General features: G+C 46.5%; 1 protein-coding gene across 1 annotated transcript in view; it reads left to right on the top strand.

Annotated features, from left to right (window-relative positions):
• TECPR2 (tectonin beta-propeller repeat containing 2) overlaps positions 1–13,522 on the top strand; it is a 102,171-nt gene that overhangs the window by 47,076 nt on the left and 41,573 nt on the right. The window contains exons 8-13 of the mRNA XM_069490105.1: positions 798–1,112; positions 2,015–3,012; positions 5,718–5,901; positions 7,606–7,779; positions 9,703–9,883; positions 11,133–11,274. Of these exons, the coding sequence (XP_069346206.1) occupies positions 798–1,112; positions 2,015–3,012; positions 5,718–5,901; positions 7,606–7,779; positions 9,703–9,883; positions 11,133–11,274 (1,994 nt within the window). The remainder of the gene's footprint in view (positions 1–797; positions 1,113–2,014; positions 3,013–5,717; positions 5,902–7,605; positions 7,780–9,702; positions 9,884–11,132; positions 11,275–13,522) is intronic.

Genomic DNA, 13,522 nt, shown 5'->3' on the forward strand with positions numbered 1-13,522 from the left:
CTGCCATATCCCAGCACCTGGAACTGTGTCTGGCATACAGTGGGTATTCGGTAATGGAAGGACGGCTGAGTGGAGCAGAGTGGGCTACAGTCTTGTGCTGAGGGTACTGTAGCTGGACCTGTGCTGGCTGTAGTGACCTCATGGTGTTTGTTGAGAGAAGGGTGAGTCCACTGCCTTGGGAAACTCACCGGCTCTGTGTCTTGGGGACAGAGTGCAGGAACTCATGTTCCACAGCCTGATCCTTGCTCCACTCTGCTTGCATTGGTGCTGACTTTGTTAATGCACTTCTCTGCCTTGAGTTTGTTCTAGTGGAAAATTACCTTTCCCTCCTTGAATTTCAAGAAATTTAGTTATAGAAACACATCTATTTTTCAAATACCTTTTGAGTAATATTGAAGTATATTCAAGTCACAGTCTTAAGTATGCAGTATAACTAAACCTGCTTTTTATACACAGGCATCTGTCCTTTATAAAGAATTTGTAAATTAAAGTGAGAAATGATGTATTCTTGGTGGTATTCCCTTACTATTGAGTTATTTACATAAGACAGATGTGGCAAATTATTTTACTGATTTTGATACATGAGTTTCCTGGAGAACAAAAACTATTTATTTGAATCTTTTGTGCAGTTCTTTTAGTTTTGCAGGTTTCTATGAATTAGAATCATTCAGCTCTTTAGCAGGCTGGAGCCTCAGTTCGCTCTGTGACAGCTGGTATTCAGGGCTAGTAAACCTGAATAAGTGCACAGTGACTTTCTCTTGGATGACCAGTGGTAAAACTGAACTCTTCTTTCTCAGTGAGAGATGGCCTGGAAGTGTCCGGATGTTCAGATCAAGTCCACATGCAGAGTGTAGAGAAGCCGCCAGGGGCCACAGTTTCTGAGACAAGGCTCAGAGGCTCTTCTGTGACCAGCTCCGTGCCCAGCGAGCCACGGAGCAGGAGCAGCTCTCTCAACTCCACCGACAGCAGCTCCGGGCTCCAGGCACCCCCTGAGCCAGGCAAGGGCAGCCAGCCCTCCTCGCAGAGATTCAGCGTCATTAGCTCTGAAGACTTTGATCAGGAGCTTGTTGTGAAACCTATCAAAGTGAAAAAGAAGAAGAAAAAGAAGTCAGGTACGCTCTGTAGCTAAGCACACGCTGACTGGTGCGGCTCACTTGGGGGCAGTCTTGCCAAGTTCTCTGGGAGTGGTGCTTCTCACTGAGGCTGCTTCTCACTGAATTAGTGCTGGCCCATTGGTTAGAAAGCAGAGAAGGTCTTCAGAAAACAAATGCATTCCTTCCCCAAAGGAGTTGGGAATGCTGAGAAATAGTTCACACACTAACAGAAAATACATCCACACACACACCTCTGCAAGGTTTAAGCGATGACAGACCGTCCTCCTATGTACTCACTATACCTCCAAGTGCATCCTTCTGTGTACTCAGCACACCACTTAAAGGGACTGGGTTTTTTATTTTTCCATATTTAAATTAAAATGTTGGTTTGTCTATGCATACCATTTATTAAACCAGAGAGTCTGTGAACATGGGTGTAAAGTCATAGAAATACGAAGATAATTAGAGCTGGTATATACATGAGGTGAGATCTTTTACATTTAGTGTTGGCTATGTTTCCAAATACGGGATTTAATATTGAAATTTTTTTAACTTTTTACTTGTTGATGCCTATTATGCCTCTCTAGCTAAAGATCACTGCAATATTGAAGGAAGGTTTTATCAGATCCCTAAGCATTTTAATAATTTTAAAGAATTGGTCTGTAATCCAGTTGAGCGTCTCACTTTGTTCCATTGTTTTTCTTAGCATTTCTCGAGTGAGGCGTCAGAGCCCATTGGTGTGTACGATGTTTGCAGACATATAAACTATCTCTGTTTTGGAATAATTTGTACTTGAGAGTTTTATTCTTCACCCACAAAATATCCTTCATTTAAAATATTTTTTTAATTTGTTTTTAAGTTAATTTCTTACTGTTTATGTAGAGTCATACCTTATTTTGAATGTTCTTATTTTAAATTAGAAGGTGGAAGCAGGAGCACCTGTCACAGTTCCCTCGAATCAACTCCCTGCTCCGAGTTTCCTGGTGACAGTCCCCAGTTTCTGAGCACAGACCTGCTCTCCATGACCTCAAGCGTTCTGGGCAGTAGTGTGGACCAGTTGAGCACGGAGTCTCCCGACCAGGAAAGCAACTTCAGTGGTGAGGTGAATGGTATTTTGCAGGAAAATATTGACCCTGAAACATTTAGTGTCCTGGCGGTACCTGACTCTGCTCCTGACTTACTGGATGAAGAAGATCACGTTAGGATTGAAATTCCACGCTGTAACCACATACACGAGCTAGAGCCGCTCGATGGAATGTTGAGTTTACCCTTGCTCCCCAGGGGAGGTGTGGAAGGTAGTGATGTTACAGGCCTGGAAGAGGAGCCTTGTCCTGCGGATGACGGACCAAATAGCAAACAGTTACCCTTCCAAGAACAGGACCACTCTGCTCAGCAACATGAGGGTGAGGACATGGAGCCCAATGACCCCCAAAGCATTTTTTCAGAAGCCCCCCTCCTGGACTCACTCGTGGTGCCTTCCAGCCTCAGCTGGGTCCCAAGTGCTGAGCAGTGGCTGCCTGGGACCAGCGCTGACAAAGGCAGTGCCGAGGAGCCCATCCAAGAGCAGGATGTCCTAACCGAGGTGGGGGCCCCTGGCCACCTCAGCTCAAACCCCTGGCATACTGTCACTGACAGTGACACAGGTCAGAAAGAAACGTCCACTTCTGAGTGTGACTTGGGGAGAGTGGGAGGACAGTTGACTCCGATCTCTGCGTTGGCGGCCAGCACCCACGAGCCTTGGCTTGACCACCCCTCACGGGATCAGATGTTGACATCCAGTGACGAGGAGGACATCTACGCTCACGGGCTTCCTTCTTCAGCCTCAGAGACGAGTGTGACAGAGCTCGGAGCCAGTCGCTCCGCACAGGACCTGAGCCAGCCAGGTGCAGATGACACGGGGCTGCTCAAGTCAGACCAGGTATGTGGTCTCTGGCAGTGGGAATATGTCTAAGGCTTCTTTCTTAATTAAGGGGAATCATAGGCAAGACTGATTATTTTCCTTTTCATGGAAAGAAATTATATTCTCACTGCAAAAGCTATAGGCCAAATATGTTTTTTGTGTGTGTTTGGTTTTTATTTTTAGAGTCAGGGTCTCGTTCTGTTGCCCAGGCTAGAGTGCAATGGTGCAATCATAGCTCACTGCAGCCTTGAATTCCTGGGCTTGAGCAATCCTCCACTTCAGCCTCCCAAGTAGCTAGGAGTATAGGTGCACAGCACCACACCCAGCTAATTTTTTAAAAAATTTTTTGTGGAGACGGAGACCACTATCCACTTTACCAACAAAAGGAGCAGCTTGCTGTTTGTGCTGACCCCGCAAGTTCCGGCCAGTGTAGGTACTTAGCGCTAGTCATCTTAGGCAAGGGCTGACTTGGCCTGGGGCCATATCCGAAAAATCAGTGGCAGGGGACTGTCCACTGGTGGAGTGGAGAAATCACTGACCAGTTTGAAGGCAGAGACGCCTAGCTTTCTCCTCAGATGGACACTTCCAAGGAACTGTCAGCAAGAACAGGGCTATTTCCAGAACTGCTGTCTCCTCCACCTCCGAGCTGCAGCCCCACAGCTCCTCTGAAAGCTATGCAGGAGCCACGTTTGGGGTATCTGGTCTTCGCTGGGTCCACCCAGTCCATATCACTAGGAGACAATTATTGACTGTTCCTGGACATTTTATATTAAAGACAAATATTTTTTAAAGTGCTTAGTTTTCTTAGCAAGTAGTTATTATTAGATGTATTTGGCTTCAGAAGTATGTATTTTGACATTTCCTACTGGTCGTCGACGTGAGACGTGGATTATGACTGCCTCACCGCCAGATCTCTCTCCCCAGTGTCCCTCTGGGTTCTCTCAGGACTGACAGTGTATGAAACTCGGTCAGCTCTCACCATGTGCAGGTGCCTCGCTCAGCACTTCAAAAGTTCAACTCGTTTACTTCTCTAAAAACAACAACAAATCTATGAAACTATAGAGTGTTGTCCCCATTTTACAGAGAGGAAATTGAGGCTCAGAACATTTCAGTGCCTTGTGAAGGTCACTTAGCAAGCGAGGGGCAGAGCGGGCCCCAGACCCCCTCTCGTACTCTGTGCTGTTGTGCCTCAGAAGTGAAGCATACTGCTTGCTTCTTTTGAGACAAAATGCCAGGAGGGTGGGCTTTTTATTCAGTCATCCTGCATTCATCTTTTCAACCCAGTGGTTCTTGAGTGCACTCGGCTGTCAGGCTCTGTGCTTGTGCTGGGGATTCCACCCTGCACATGGCAGCCAGCTGTAGGTCCTGTCTTTGTGAGCCGTGGAGTCTCTCAGGAGGGCCAGATACATGTCCAGATCTCGCAGCTGAGTGGGACTCAGGCAAGGGTGCTGAGCAAAGTGAAGCTGATGACAGGCATCAGCCAGGCAGACTGTGAGGTGGGGTACTGGGATTCTAGGCCAGAAATTCAGAGAAGCCCTTACTCAAGGGGGAAGGGATTCTGGCCCTTTGAGGAGCTCCCCCCACCAAAAAAAAAAAAAAAACTTCTGGCCGGGCGCGGTGGCTCACGCCTGTAATCCTAGCACTCTGGGAGGCCGAGGTGGGCGGATCCTTTGAGCTCAGGAGTTCGAGACCAGCCTGAGCAAGAGCGAGACCCCATCTCTACTAAAAATAGAAAGAAATTATATGGACAGCTAAAAATATATATAGAAAAAATTAGCCGGGCATGGTGGTGCATGCCTGTAGTCCCAACTACTCGGGAGGCTGAGACAGGAGGATCCCTTGAGCTCAGGAGTTTGAGGTTGCTGTGAGCTGATGCCACGGCACTCACTCTAGCCTGGGCAACAAAGTGAGACTCTGTCTCAAAAAAAAAAAAAAAACTTCTTCCCCTCCTCACCCCCTCCAGAGAGCTAGAAAGCCAAGAAATTTTGTGGGATTTTTTTTTGAGGGTGGGGTAATAAGGCTTGCCATGGTGAGCAGGGCTGGATTGAGAAGGGTTGGACACCCTTCTCTTTGAAGCGGTTAACTTCTATATGGGTATTTGTGCAAATACATTGATTTCCTTTGCATTTTTAGAAAATTATTAAAGTACAAAGACTTTATTTAGCTTTGAATTTTAAAAGAATCCTAGCAACAAAACCTTAGTCTGCAAAATTCAGACAGTGTCTCAGCCAAACCTCCAGCAGCAGCCTTTCCCACACTCTGTGCCATGCGACTAATTGTAACAGTGCTCGAAAAATATGGTGAAAAAAGATAGTGGTAGTGCTGCTTCCCCAGTGAGTCGATAATGATCAGACTACAGAGCATTGACTTGCATGCAGATATTGAAGAGCACACCTCTTTGTGTAAAGTGAGGTATACCCATAGAATAAAACCAGATCCTGTGTAATGCAATACAGTGCTCCAAGTAATACTTTAGGAAGGGTGTTGTAATAGGACAGGTGTTATCCAGGGATGGTGTGGGGTCTTTACCAAGGGGACAGCAGCTCCCATTTCAGAATGTTTCTACAAGAGGGGTGTCCAAAGAAAGCAGGGGCGGGTTCAGCATGGCTTCCAAAAAGATTCTTTCAGCTGTATCATTTCATGATACTCTGGTCACTTCTCTTGTTGACAATGAATGTGGCTTGTCCACTGCCATAGAACTCACCAGGCTGTGTCCTTGTTAGTTTGCAGAAAGCTGGATGGGCTACTCGGGTCCCGGCTATGGCATACTCAGCTTGGCGGTCTCCGAGAAGTATATTTGGTGCCTGGACTACAAAGGTGGCCTGTTCTGCAGTGCACTGCCATGCGCTGGGCTGCGCTGGCAGAAGTTTGAAGATGCCGTCCAGCAGGTGGCAGTCTCACCTTCAGGTTGGCCTCCCGGCTCCTTGATTCCCAGCTCTAGGTGCAGACATCTTAGCACGTGACTTCCCTGCACCCTGGTTAGGTTTCCACGCTATGCATTTAGAAGACTTGGCTCTTGCCAGAGGTTTGAGGGGATTTTCTCCAAAGAACATGAATTGCTTCATTTGACATCAATTCATGGTGTAAATGAGTATTCAGTTTGAGTTTTTGTTTCTTTGTTAATTGCAGTGGTAACCCATGCACATACTTTTCTAAGCTATACAAAAAGTATGAATTTTGAGGGATTTTTTTAGGGCTATTAGTATACTAACTCCTTATAAAAATAAAAAGTGTTTCTGTCTCTCAGGGTTGCTTTATAGTAATAAACTAATGAAGATGTGCCCGTGGATATGTTGGATATATTCCAATTATCTGGCTTCCTTTTTAGAAATTCCTTTTTAATGAGCTGTCTGCTTTGAGTGAATAATCTACTCCCTGACTGTAAAAAGAAAGTCCACGCATTCTTTCATGCCATTTTTAGGCAATTGGAGCCGACATTTCCTGAATGAGGTTCTACTAGGCTGAAAGTCCTCCCTTATCTGCATGGAATCATTTGCTCATTTGTTTTGGCCACTTGTGTACCCATTCTGGTGGAGTTTTTGTTTTTTGTTGTTTTCCTTTGTTTTTTGCCTTGAGGTAACCTGGCTTATTGTAAGGAGCTTGGAGTAGAAGTCAGACGAAGCCAAGTCTATGCTTTGGACCTGTCCTCTATAACTTTACTGTGTTTCAGGATGAATTTCCCCTAACTCTCCCTGGTCTTTGTCATTATTGAAAATATTAGTTTGTTCAGAGTTGTTTTAACTCTTTTCTCGTTTCTGTCATGTGCCTTCGGGTTCCTCTCCCTAGCCATTTAGAAACATTGGTTCTTTCCTGATTGTATTAATTACTTTGTATTTCCAAACCATTCTGTCCCTTGTTGGGCTACTTGGAACTTTCCATCTCCATGAGGTTAATGTGCTCAGCTGAGACGTCCTTCAGGGCCCAGGGCCCATGTCTTTGTTGGGCATCAGAGCCCTGGTGCCTGGGTGCCTCGTGCATAGATGCTGACAGACGCTCTAGTCCAGCCCAGCTGCACTCTGGGGCTTCCCTGGTGGTTCCTCGCCCTTGCCCTTGGCAGCCTGGCCACAGCCTCTGTCTACAGTGCCTTCCTGTCTTCCTTTACTCCTTCCCTATGCTCCTTTCTGAGTGAAAACAGGCCCACCCAGCTCAAATGTGTCCTTTTCGTGCATCTTTTCCATTTAGCTGTCCAGAAATGCTCCCTCCTTTTGAGTCCCCAGAGGACTTTTCCAGCCTCTCCTAGGGCACTAGTTGTGCCTCAGAACGTTCATTTGGGTGCATATCTCACCACACCTGATAACGTCATCATTGCTCTTCTTCCCGAGTGAGAGTGCCGGTGGTGCCAGCTCCGTGTGCTGTGTCGCTGGTGTGTTCTCAGCTCCAGTCTGTGGAACAGCCTGTAAGGTAGAGATGGGCCCCACTTCACAGATGGGGAAAGTGAGGCTTGGAGACATTCAGTGATGTGATGCCCAAAGGTGGTGGCCTGGGCGTCAGATCAGTTGGGGGTTCAGCAACAGGTTGTGTCTTAGAAATCTCTGTTCCCACAGAGTGAAGCTTTTCCTGTAGATGATTCTAATATTTATTGGACAGTGAAGAGAATTTTTATTTCCACAGGAGCCCTTCTCTGGAAGATCGAACAGAAATCTAACCGAGCTTTTGCATGTGGAAAGGTCACCATCAAGGGGAAGCGGCACTGGTACGAGGCCCTGCCCCAGGCGGTGTTTGTGGCCCTGAGTGACGACACGGCCTGGATCATCAGGACGAGCGGGGACCTGTACCTGCAGACAGGTGAGAGGCTGCGCTCGCGGCCGCCAGCCCAGGTATCCCTGCCTCTGCTGCACCCTGCTTTGGCAGTGACATACTTACAGCAGTCACAACAGCTAAGAGGCGAAAAATCAATTTACATTAAAACACTTCTGGAAAGAGAGTATTTGCCGTTTGGAATGTGTTAGCAGTTTCCTGCTACTGACACAAATTTAACCTGGGACAAATGTGGGGCAAGAATTAACTGGATTAATCAGTGAGCTACAGAAACAGGATTTTATTATCCTGTGACTAACCATTGCATATCACTTACCCTGCAATATCAATCCTAAGAGGAAAGAATACAGAGAAGTGACATTAGAATCATTTCCTTCTTTAAGCTTAAGTGGCCACATTTTTTTCAACCAGGTCAAAGCCTAGTTCTTACACACTTATTTACATGTGGGTCAGGAAAAAACAAGAAGAAATAATTTTCTCTAAATAGCAGTTCAGCTTGTCCTAGGAAACTGCCCGTAGGGAAGTCTTTAGCTGCTGAAAGTGGCACAGTGGGACTTGTTTATTAAAAGTAAACTGTGATGAGAGTCAGTGTTCATGTACTGTCAGCAAAATGGAAAGTGGTTTTCCACCAGCAAAGTGATTTGTTAGTGCATGGACAGGATCGTGGGGCAGGAGTTCTTTTTGATTGATAAGAGGCCATGTTGGATTTATGCAAAGATGAATCTTCTAACCATTTCATGTTGCTGATTCTGAGAGAATGTTTTCATCTCTGTTATGAACTGTCAGCTGAGAATGATTCTGTTGATGAGACTGAAAGCCCGTGTACATCTGGCTCTCTCCCAAATGTGTGAGAACCTTGAGCCCTAAGGGGCCATGTGCTAGCCCAGGCCTCTCCATGCTAGCTCCTGTGTCTTCCTTTAAGTGAAAATGGCTCTGGTGAGGCATGTGCACATCTAGCCTCCAGGACATTTGGGTTTTGGTCATGGTGGGGAAAGGGTGCTTCTGGCCTCGGGGTGAGGAGTGGGTGACCTCTTAACCAGTGGTGTCAGAGGAATCACCAGGGTGGCGGTTTCAGATGAGCCCAGCCCCACCCAGACCTACTGGATTAGAGTCTCTGGGGATTGGCCCAGGAATTTATATTTAAGTCCTGCAGGTGAGCCCCTCCTAGTTTAGTGCAATGAAGTAGACCCCAAAGGCTGTGATACCATAGGGTGCTTTTGTCATTAGGGAGCAAATTTGAGTACTGAGACCTAATTACGGGCTAAGGAATACGGGGTTTTTGGTGACAGCTGCTCTGCCAGCTCCCTGAGGAGTGGCCTTCGAGCTCGTTTAGATGCATTTTACTGACAGGCCGCAAAGAGGCAAAGGGATGGAGAGTCGGGGACCCTGAGCTCTGGCCCTGCCACAGCCTTGCAGTGTGATGGACCTCAGACATCATCTGGGAAGTTCAGGGTTATCATTTTAGCAGCAGAAGCCTGCCCCAGGTCAGAGCAGATGGAAGGGTTGCTGTGTTGGAGCTCTCTCTACAGGGATGGCCGGAGGCCTCAAATCTCTCAGGTCTAGCAGTGGCTGAGACCCTCTGCTCTCTGAGGTTATGAGGGGCACCACCAAGGGCAGGAGAGTGGCTCTGGGGGCTGCGCTGCTCTGGCCTGCAACTGCTCTCCTACTCTTGGCTTTCGTCGTCTTCTGTCAGTACTAATCTACTCTGGGACAGCAGAGAATTCTAAATTGTTATGCCTTCAGCTTTCAGAGCGTCCGGAACTACTTCTGATGGATGTTATATTTAGGCAACATTTAACCATGTTATGTTGACTAAACTTTAAGAAGAAAAAACACTTATGAAAGAACATAAAATACCAAAAAAGAATAACAAGCCAACAACAGAGTCAAAATGAGGTGCAAAGTCCTGATTGTGTGTCTTTGGGGGGCTTCTTCCCACCTTCCTGGCAGGTCTCAGCGTGGATCGCCCCTGCGCCAGGGCCGTAAAGGTTGACTGTCCCTACCCGCTGTCCCAGATCACAGCCCGAAACAGCGTGGTGTGGGCGCTGACGGAGCAGAGGGCCCTCCTGTACCGGGAGGGCGTGAGCAGCTTCTGTCCAGAAGGGGAGCAGTGGAAGTGTGACATCGTCAGGTACCAGCCAGGGGGCAGGGACTTCCACGGCATCTTGTTTGTTCCTGTCATTGCTCTTGTCAGCTTGGCTCTCCGTAAGGCACAGTGTGAGCCCGGTCCTGGGCAAAGCCAGGCCCCTGAAGTTTCCGTGATAATAGTGCTCTCTTGAATTCAGAGCCGATTCCAGCAGCCTGATCTTGGAGACGCTCTGTCTGCCTCTCACCGCCAGCCTGGGTTTGGGGTCAGAGCTCAGTTTCAAAAAATGTTGCTGCCCTCCACGTGACCCAGGGCATCACAGAGTCATGAGTCTCTCCTGACAGGCTCTATTCAGAACTGCCCACTGTCAGATAGTTTCTGTTTAGAGTCTGCGGTGGCTTAGGTCCAAATATTTTTCTTTATTTTCATCCTAGTCAATTAAAATTGATCTCTAAACTGTAATATATTAGGCTACTTTTTACCATTCAATATTTTAGTTACAGAACTGCCATCAAATGATTTTACTAATGTGGAAGTATTAGTAATCCTTAGAAAAACTAGATTAGGATATTCTTGGTTTGAATTCAGCAACCCAGTAGACTTTTAGTGAATACCTATTGGAGCCAGCATGATACTAGGGGCTGGGTGTGCCAAGACGGGACTCAGTTCTGCCCTCATTATTCCCTAGTCTACAGGGAGCCACATGCACAGAGAGGCACCAGGTAGTATAGATGGTCCTAAATGAGAGTGTCTGGAGCACACAGCGCGGAGGGAGATGTGGACTCTGCTGCAGAGGTCGGGAAGGCAGCATGCAGAATGGACCCTCAGCAGAGCCTCGAGGCTGACGAGGACTTGGCCAGATGAAAGGAGGGGAAGGACATACCCAGCAGAGAGGGCAGCATCTGCACAACCCAGCCTGGCATGTTGGGGGAGTTTGCAGTTGCTCCCTTGGTGAAGGAGGAAGTAGAGCGATGGCACTCATAGGCCTTGGGTTCCTTTTGTGCCTTCTCACTTTTGTCTTAGGTTGTTTTCTCATGAGAGAGTTCCCTACCATTCTGGGTCATCACTGTGTCTTTCAGAAGCTACCACACATTTAGACAATTTATATTGCACAGTAATTTGACTCACACTCAAAATTCCTTTCTGGGCACTTGATGATCTGCTCCTTGTGAGTCAAGTTTCATTTCTTCTCCCACGCCACAGCCCCCAAGAGACGCTCAGTGCGGCCAATCTTAGACTCGCTGGGCACGCTGCGTGTGGGTGCTGACTCCCATGTTCTCTTCCTTGTTTTCAGTGAAAGGCAAGCGTTAGAGCCTGTCTGCATAACTCTTGGGGATCAGCAGACTCTCTGGGCCCTGGACATCCACGGAAACCTGTGGTTTAGAACTGGCATTGTTTCCAAGAAGCCCCAAGGAGATGACGACCATTGGTGGCAAGTAGGTGTTCAGCTCCGGGGCCACAGACCGGTGGTCTCCCTGACTTGGGGGTGGGGGTCAGCTCCCCCTTTTCACACCCTTCTCCTTTCTTTAAACACATTGAATTAAATCAACAGTATTCACTTTTACCACTTGATGGATTAGACTTTCCTGTGTTTGGGTACAATAGAAACATCAAAGACTTTTTAACGTAGGAAATAATTTGCAAAGCTCTCTTTGCTTAAGTAATACTGACTTTATTTATTTATTTATTTTGCTCTTGTTTAGAAATTTATCATTATAAGCTAAATAAATCTAGTGACATCCATTTGAAGATGTAGGTAATAATGATGTTTAATTCTGAACAAATGTGCTAAGAAAAGAAACTACACAATAGGTTTGAAAACCCAACCCACAATTAAAATTCAGCTGTCTCTGCGTGTTTGAAAGGCCTCTAAGTAAATGTTATTTCAGCAAAGAAAGGAGAATTTTCCCACATGCTCCCAGAAAAGGAAATGCTTTGAGAAATAAGAGGAGGGTATAATCAAGCTAACTTCATGTGATTTGGTCCCTGCCAGGGTGGCCTAGAGTGGATTTTCCGTGGTGTCTCTATTTTCCCCTCTGTGGTTCCATTAGTGTTAGCGTAGCCCCCACGATCTCCCACTGTGGCAGGTGAGGTTACACTGACAGTCAACAGTTGTGAAATATGTGATGTCTCTTGAGTATTATGTCTTTGTTGGTTCAGATTTTATTGTCACCTTGGACTTGCCTTGTTGAAAGTTTGTCTTGCATTGGCTATTCTTAGGTCTTTCAGACAAGAATGTGGAAAAATAAGTTGTATTTGCTTTTTTATGAATATGTATATTATATACATATGTCTCTAATTCGATATACTAGGTAACATTCGATAAAGTTATATAAATGATTTTAAAATACCTTTGTGGGCCGGGCGCGGTGGCTCACGCCTGTAATCCTAGCACTCTGGGAGGCCGAGGCGGGTGGATTGCTCAAGGTCAGGAGTTCGAGACCAGCCTGAGCGAGACCCCGTCTCTACTAAAAATAGAACGACATTATATGGACAACTAAAAATCTATATATAGAAAAAATTAGCCGGGCATAGTGGCGCATGCCTGTAGTCCCAGCTACTCGGGAGGCTGAGGCAGGAGGATCGCTTAAGCCGAGGAGTCTGAGGTTGCTGTGAGCTAAGCTGACGCCACGGCACTCACTCTAGCCTGGGCAACAAAGTGAGACTCTGTCTCAACAACAAAAAAAAAAATACCTTTGTGTATCTACAACCATATATATACATACACACATAGACATATACATCTATGTGTATATATGTACACTAAATTCTGTTTTTAAGTAGCATGAAGAAAACTAGATACCATTTTATCATAATATTCAGAACATTACCTTTGGAGAAATTTGACAGAACTATCTTTCAGGTACTTGGAAGCAGATTTATTTTAAATACAGGAAGATTGATTTATTTGTAGTGCTAAAGCCAGTGTTATGTTTGACTGCAAAAACCTTTCTTTTCTTTCTTTGTCTTAATTTTTGTCCTGCTTATCTGCACATCTTGGGTGCTCGGACTGAGTCTGTCACAGACTTTGTGACGGGCCTTGGCGGAGTCACAGCTCGGTCGCGGTGAGCTGCGTGCTGGGGTGGTGCATGGCCGAGGACATGCGGAGCTCCTGAGCTGGCTGTCGCATGTGGCATGCTGCAAGTCTCCAAGAGGCCCTGCAGTGTGCCCGAGTCCCCAGAGTTCATTTCTCTGGCACTCAGCCTGGCTGGGACCCCCATGAGAGTGCAAAACGGGCTCCAGGCTCTGCAGTGAGGTCTGGGGGCCCGATGAGGTCAAAGCCGTTGGCATGAACTTCAGTTAGGGCAGTGGCTCACAGTCACTGTGAATCCTTCCACAGTCAGCAGTGGTCAGGGCAGTGTTTGTACCCGTGATACAGTACTGACTTGTACAATACTTTCCTTTTTGTTTGTTTTTACTTATTATAAATTAGGTTCCCCATGATAAGGGATGTCACTTTCACTCAGCATTTCATCGTTTGGGACCTGGGAATACAGCCTGCATGGGGCTGTCCTAGGCATACAGCATTTATGCTAGTGATGTTCTCTACGATCAAATCCAGTAGTGCAGAAATGTGAGTGAAAGTCCTGCAGAATCAGATTTTTGACTCATCTTACAAGAACTTTCTTACCATCAGAGCTGCCCAACAAGGGAGAAGTTTACCTCAGGGGGAGGTGGTTGTCT

The sequence above is a fragment of the Eulemur rufifrons genome, chromosome 2 (genome assembly GCF_041146395.1).
Source record: "Eulemur rufifrons isolate Redbay chromosome 2, OSU_ERuf_1, whole genome shotgun sequence".
NCBI lineage: Eukaryota > Metazoa > Chordata > Mammalia > Primates > Lemuridae > Eulemur > Eulemur rufifrons.